Source organism: Montipora capricornis, chromosome 1, assembly GCF_036669925.1.
Source record: "Montipora capricornis isolate CH-2021 chromosome 1, ASM3666992v2, whole genome shotgun sequence".
NCBI classification, from domain to species: domain Eukaryota; kingdom Metazoa; phylum Cnidaria; class Anthozoa; order Scleractinia; family Acroporidae; genus Montipora; species Montipora capricornis.
In genome coordinates this window covers 52,837,035-52,844,099 of record NC_090883.1, presented here as the reverse complement: position 1 = coordinate 52,844,099, position 7,065 = coordinate 52,837,035, and the positions used below count along the sequence as shown (strand labels likewise).

At 39.2% G+C, this 7,065-nt stretch overlaps 1 protein-coding gene across 1 annotated transcript in view; it reads right to left on the bottom strand.

Annotated features, from left to right (window-relative positions):
* Window positions 1-7,065, bottom strand: part of LOC138016480 (receptor-type tyrosine-protein phosphatase S-like) — a 93,511-nt gene continuing 86,446 nt past the window's right edge. The window contains exons 40-42 of the mRNA XM_068863618.1: window positions 4,439-4,590; window positions 2,495-2,630; window positions 1-1,035 (exon numbers count right to left, since the gene is read on the bottom strand). Coding sequence (XP_068719719.1) covers window positions 961-1,035; window positions 2,495-2,630; window positions 4,439-4,590 — 363 coding nt within the window. The 3' untranslated portion in view covers window positions 1-960. The remainder of the gene's footprint in view (window positions 1,036-2,494; window positions 2,631-4,438; window positions 4,591-7,065) is intronic.

Genomic DNA, 7,065 nt, shown 5'->3' with positions numbered 1-7,065 from the left:
TAAAGAAAAGTCTCTTTTTATTTTGCTAAAGCCTTATGAAATTACATTTAAACCACATTCTTAACACGCTCCTTTAAAAAAGATCTTGTCTGTAGCACGTGCCGCTGTTTTTGCATAAAAAAATGTGTTACCAAAATTCAAGGGGTACCAGAGTATAGCAGCCATGGAAAGTGTCGCTTTGTTTTATTTTGTCAAAGTTTTAAGAAATAACATTTAGTAGCACGTGCCAGGTTTGAGCACAAAAAGAATGTATTGCAAAAATCCAAGACTACCGAAAACCAACAGCGACAAACTTCCTTTATGTTATTGCTGACAAGCGCTTCTCACAGGCAGAAAAATCCTAGGTGCATACGACTAGCGCTGCAGTATGAAGCAGCCATTGCAAAAGCCGTCTTTATTATACTTAGTCATAATTGTAAGTTTTAGAAAAAGAATTCGCAGGACAAGATAGCTGAGTAAAAAACTTCGAGACAGGAAGCTGAATCCGACCATTAGAAAATGTTTACTGCGACCTGACGTCACAATGACAGCTGACGAACTGACGCCAACCACAACCATACACTCATCACTTAATTCGCTTCCTATAAATAAAATCAGCTTCCCACACACTGAATGTTCATCTTGAGTAATCACAGAAAAAAATAAACTTTTGCAATCTGGATGTACATTTTATATCAAAATAGTCGAGTTTCATTTCTATTTACTTTGCTTAATAGCTTTGCGGAATTAATTTTCTTTAGCCCTTGTTCCGTTTATACAGAAAATTTGTAATTCTTCTTAAAATATAATTAAAAATAGTTGTCTGCGCCAAAAGGGGGCCTTCAGTCCAATTATTTGTTCGTTGCCTACAAAATTGTAAAATCGCACGAAGACAGTTCCTCAAAAAATGGAGAGGTGAAAGTTAACTTTAACTTTGCACATTCTTTAAGTTTCAAATGGAAACTATCGATTACAAACTTTTCATTGAAAGTTGGCGTATAAATCAAACGAATCCAAGTATTCTTGCAGCGTCGTGTAGCAAAACTCGTACTGTTCCTAAAAGGAAGAAATAAGACAAACCGGGTATTACAGAATAAATGCAATTACACATAATTTAACACCGTTTAAGAAATTTTCAGTGCCCATGAGCAGAGGTAATTCAGTTTTATTCTAAACATCAACGTGTGAGAATTATGGATACGTGGAAATTCCTACGTTGGTTGAATAAATACACCTTATTGAATGGTTTAGCAAATAATACCCGCGGATATTTTGCGAGTTGCATGGTATTTTTCCGAGCCCCGAAGGGGCGAGGAAAAATACGAGCAACGAGCCAATCGATCTAATCCTCCGGGAATTAAAGGTACTATGCCACGCGAAATGATGTAATTTTATGACCCCAAAAATTCCCCAAAAGTAGAATGAAACATTGCAATAACCACTTAAGGACATTCGCGCGAAAATTTTCCAACATTGATTTCTTTCTGCAAATGTTACCACTTCTCACTTTGATTTTTTGTTCATTGTTGGACAATCTGGAGATAATTGTAAATAAAATCTGTTTCTGAAAAGAAAAGTAGGGGTCACCGAACATCCAAGATCGTTAAATCCAAGCAAAGCTATAGCAATGGCCAACTGCCCTATCATTGTTCATTTTAGTATTTAGTGCGCGCGCTCGATGCATGACGTGGCATGTGAATTTGCGTGCGCTGTAAGGATGCGCAGTAGCAATGGGCGCGAACGTCCTTAAAACTGTTGAACAACAACAACAGAAGGAGAAGCTTGGATGGAGGACACAAGAGGACTAGATTCAGACCGATTGCATGTGGGTAATCTTGAAAAAAGTCCGCCCGACTTTTTTCAAGTTTCTGGCAAATCGCCTAGATAAAGGTCGTTTTTGCTCAGAATCATCGTGTTTGTGATGTAAGGAAAATTTAATCAGTAAATTAGAATTCCTCATTACTCATTTGACACAGCCCCTTTTAAGTGTACACTTATGCAATCTTTCATTTCCTTTGGTTAAAAATGGACGCTGATCACGTGAGAACACACCAAGAATGTTTGGTCAAGAACAAGTTTGAGCCACGGATAGAAACCGCAAGTGAACTTTTCGCATGCCAGGGAGGTATACTCTACCATATTGTAAAACTAATCTTCTCTAAAAGAGATAATATAAACGTGGTAATGTCATTACAAGTTTGAAAGGGAAGGAAAGAAGGAAAGAGTATAAGAGGATGACAGACAGAAAGTTAATTAACCGGCAAACACATTCATTCAATCGGCTTGGATGCATGCACGATTTTTCTTACCCCCGGTGAACCCTTTTTGGCGATGTTTAGGACCTAAAAAACGTATTATTCTCGTCTACCTGTATGCTGTAGGCCGTGATCATGGCATGCCATAGGAACGCCTTGATTACAAGCTCCAAAGCCAGTTCCGATCCCATGCCTATCCTCTTAACGACAACTTTTTTTTTTTTTAATCCCAAGGGGAATTTCATCATAAATGGCCTTACCGCTGTTTGCACCATGGCTGGTCTTTGAAGCCTCATGGCCTGCACTGTTTGAAAAACGTCAATCACACCTTCAGACTTGAGACGCTCGATCATCATGCTGATTCCACAGAACACGCCTGTGCGACCCACGCCACCGCTGACGATAGATTTAACAACAGATTGTTACAAACTGAGCTTGTTAGTGGACGGTTGGCATTGTTTCTCTCCTCATGAGGGCCTCCACAAACTTGGCAAGTTGTTGTCGGAAACGTTTTAGTTATCGATAACAAAAAGTTATCAATGACAACAGTTATCAACTACAAATAGCGAAAAATCAAGCGACAGCAAAGTAGTTTTGCTCTACAAAAGGAAAACTGCTTCAGATTTCGATGACAAAAGCGGCCGTGTTGTTATCGACAATTCCCAATTTCCTGCATGTCAGCAAGTAAAATCGATTACTTAAGACGCAAACGATTTTGAAACTCTGCGGTTCTTCATTTTGCCCTGTGTAAAAATTCGCATTGCACGGTTCCCACAAAACGTATCGGTTCACGACATGAAGAAATCGCATTTCCGAACACGAACAGTGGTCGATTAAATTTAATTGTCGACTGGAAATAGTCGTCGATAACATCTTGCTTGTCTGTGGAGGCCAACAGTGTTACGCTTAGTGATTGGCATGGTCAGTGAATGTCACGACAATTTTGTATTCAACCCTTTCCATCTTTAGGAATAGAATCAACGCACGCAATTCTACCTGACTTGATGTTAGAGACTGAGGAGCAAGTACGGCATAGTTGGTTAGTCTGCGGCCTTTGTGCAAGAGTTCCTAAGTTCGATCCCCGGATGTCACATCCTTGTTTCGACTTCTTCCCGTTTTGTGTAGCTTAAGGACGGTGCCTACCATTGTTATTGCGCATTCGTTCTGCGCATCTCGAGATATTCGGATTTCCTATGGGTGGTGCTTATTAATACAGGGATATTTTTGCGCGGTTTGAAACTATGCGGAGAAAGCAAAACTTAGCAAGTGTTCCTGGTATCCAAAAAGAAAATTGGGGGTAACCACGCTTCTTTCAGATATAATTAAGCTACAATTTGTAAAAGAACGCCATTAATTGCTCTGTATTTTAAAGCTTTTTACAAATATTGTTTATTAATTATCTCCGAAAAATGCGTGGTTAGCCCCAATTTTCTTTTTGGATTACAATAAGACTTCTTAAGATCTGCTTTTCCCGCCTATCCAGTAAACCGCGCAAAAATACCTTTGAATTAGTAGACACCATCCTTAAGTAGTTTTAAATACCAGTAAAAAGGAGAGGGAAAAGTAAAATGAGCGCACCGTCGACCTCAGGTTTGTCAGTTGAATTAATGTTACGAGTTGTCGACGTTAAATACGGTTACTTAACTTTACTTTTACTGTTAAGAACACAGCTGAATCAAATTGTATTGTAAGTGAATAGTAACATTAAGTAAAAAGGAATTGTACTTATTCCAAATAGTTTTTAAAAAGTCATTCAATCGTAACCACACACACTTTGTGAAATCACCTTCTTTGCTACTTTTCTATTTTTAAACGATTTATAATATATGACATTATTTTAAGTTCGCATTAAGTTGATGCAGTAACAGTATCGTCTCACATGTTGTATTTTTGTTCTAATAACTATTTATAAGAAGTGCAAATTTTGATGTCACTATTTTATAATTTTAACCTTCTATAGTGAATATGTAACGGACATTTGATCATTTCATGAAATCTGCGCTATCTCCCTCTTCTTCTTCTTCTTCTTCTTCTTCTCCGTCTTCTTGTTAGTATTATCATCATCATCATCATCATCATCATTATAATTATTCATTATCATTGTTATTCTTACTGGTTGAAGGAGGAAGTATTTTGACTACAAACAGGAACCGAGGGAAGAATCAACTCGCAAAAGGCTTATTTCTTGTTTTACTTCAGTTTACCTGCAGTGTATTACGATAATAGTGTTTCCACTTTGCTGCTGCCACTTCTGCACTTGTCCTATAAGATCCACAATCCCCACTCCAGAGTCCGGTACTCCAGTATCCGGCCAATCTGAGTACTGGAACTGACTAACGGTGCGGGTATCCTTCTCCTAGAATGCAGAAGATGTTTAACAATAACGACAGGTTTTTTGGACAGAAATTGCCATGAAACAAAAGCTTAGGCGGAGTCGACGTCTAGTCGCCCATTTCTAGCTGAAACGTGTGCTCAGCGCCTGGTTCTTCAGTCCAGCCGCTTCAATGACCATAATACGCAACTAAATATGGAATAATACAAGAAATTTAGGCAGCATGGTCAAAGGGCAAAGGCGCTTTACTCGCATACGGGCGTCATTCGAGCCACGCAAAGGACTTAACTGAAGGGCTCCAGGTATCAATATGATAAAACCGCGTTTCGTTAATAGCCAACAGGTTGTCATCTTCTAAGTGAGGTGTTGCGCCATGCTTGATTTGAATAAATTAATTCAGGAAAGGTGGTAGGTACTAGTCAGGTTATACTGTATTTAGATAAAAAATATGAACACGCTATCCTCAACAACTCTATGGTGGTTACCACGAGGGCGTGTTTGCACACAGTAAAAACTAAAGGGTATACGATTGTCAAACAGCTTCAAGTTGGAAGTTCGGGGAACTTTCAGCATAAATCAAGCAGGCATATTTACTCTTTCTAACTCATACAAACCAACCGCGTTTTGGCTTTTACCTTTCACTCATGTTTGTCATGGTTAAAGTGCCCAAGTAATCAAAAAAATCACTTCCTTTTTTTCTTCAAATTTTGAGCTTTGATTTTTTATTCAAAGGTTGTTCACTTTGAGTTAAGTTTTGGATTTCATGGTCCGCCATTACTCACGTTCCAAACTGACCGATTGGACCTCAGCGTGTAAGTTCACAGGTAACCCAGGCTCACTGTGTGCGTCACGTAGGTATTAAAATATAAAGAACATATGAGGCGAAGTTTAGGTCTGAAAATTTGCTAGAAAATGGAAATAAAAATCGATAAAACTTACCATGTGATGAGCTGTTGTTGTCTTTAATACGTACACGAAGTTTCGGGAAAAATGGTCCCCGTTCACCTTCCTTCATAGTATAGTGACAAGGTAGGAGACAGAACTCCGATCGACCCAAAACAAGCACGATTTTTTTCGTGAAAATCGAATCCAGTCGCTAAATAAACACGCCAGGTTCGTGGAACATGAATTTCTCTAAACCATGAAACCACTGAAGCACCTCCAAGTAGCAACGCAAAGCCACCAGACTCCGTAAAACTTGTAAGTTAACCTGCTAAAATGGCGGCCAGAAAGCGTTGTACTCGCGATGTGTCCAATTCAAAATGGCACTGAACTCTAGACGCCTGGTGACGAGTTTAATAAGTTCTGGAGGGAGGGGAGTCCCACATTGCTAAAAACAAAACTCACTGAGCAATCTGGGACTCCCCTCCCTCCAGGATGACTTATTATACTCGTCACCAGGCGTTTTGAATTGGACACTTCGCGAGTACAACGCTTTCTGGCCGCCATTTTAGCAGGTTAACTTACAAGTTTTACGGAGTCTGGTGGCTTCGCGTTGCTACCTGGAGATACTTCAGTGGTTTCATGGTTTAGAGAAATTCATGTTCCACGAGCCTGGCGTGTTTATTTAGCGACTGGATTCGATTTTCGCGAAAAAAATCGTGCTTGTTTTGGGTCGATCGGAGTCCATAAGCTGGCTTCCGTCTCCTACCTTGTCACTATACTATGAAGGAAGGTGAACGGGGACCATTTTTCCCGAAACTTCGTGTACGTATTAAAGACAACAACAGCTCATCACATGGTAAGTTTTATCGATTTTTATTTCCATTTTCTAGCAAATTTTCAGACCTAAACTTCGCTTCATATGTTCTCTATATTTTAATACCTACGTGACGCACACAGTGAGCCTGGGTTACCTGTGGTAAATCCAGCTTATTAGGGAGCTTAAGCAACGACAATGGCGACGTCAACGAAAACGAGAACGTCACAAATTTGCATACTTAGTAGGCAAAAGCAATAGCTTTCCTCGCATTGCACGTGCATTTTTCAGTTTTGTCCATTTCTTTCACGTCGTCTGCAAAACAACAACGTGAAATAGCCAAATTTGAGGTTTTATGCAGAACGTTAGCACTTGAGGATAAATTTTCATTTTCTCCCCTAAATTAAGCGCCGTTCCGACCAGTGTCATTTTTGAGGAACTATCACGTCCTTGTCATATTAAAAAAGGTTGAAATAGTCACGAAGTGATTACAATAACGTTAAGTAATGATCCGTGTAAGGTGGATAGCAATTTCTTTTCTTATGCGGCAACGGTGCTTTCCCCACATAGGAATGTTATCATTTTTACACAGAGAATGCATAAACCTACAGGAAGGCTGTTAACGCAATAAAATTCATTTACAGCCAATTTTGAAAGAGCATTTTTTGTGTTAAAAGATGTTGACAAATCACAAGAGTTGAAAACAAAAGCCAAGAAACGTTTACAATTTTACATGTTCCTCACACACGATTTCTGTGGTATTCGAAGTGAGACCAGATTTTGTTATATGGAAGATGGTT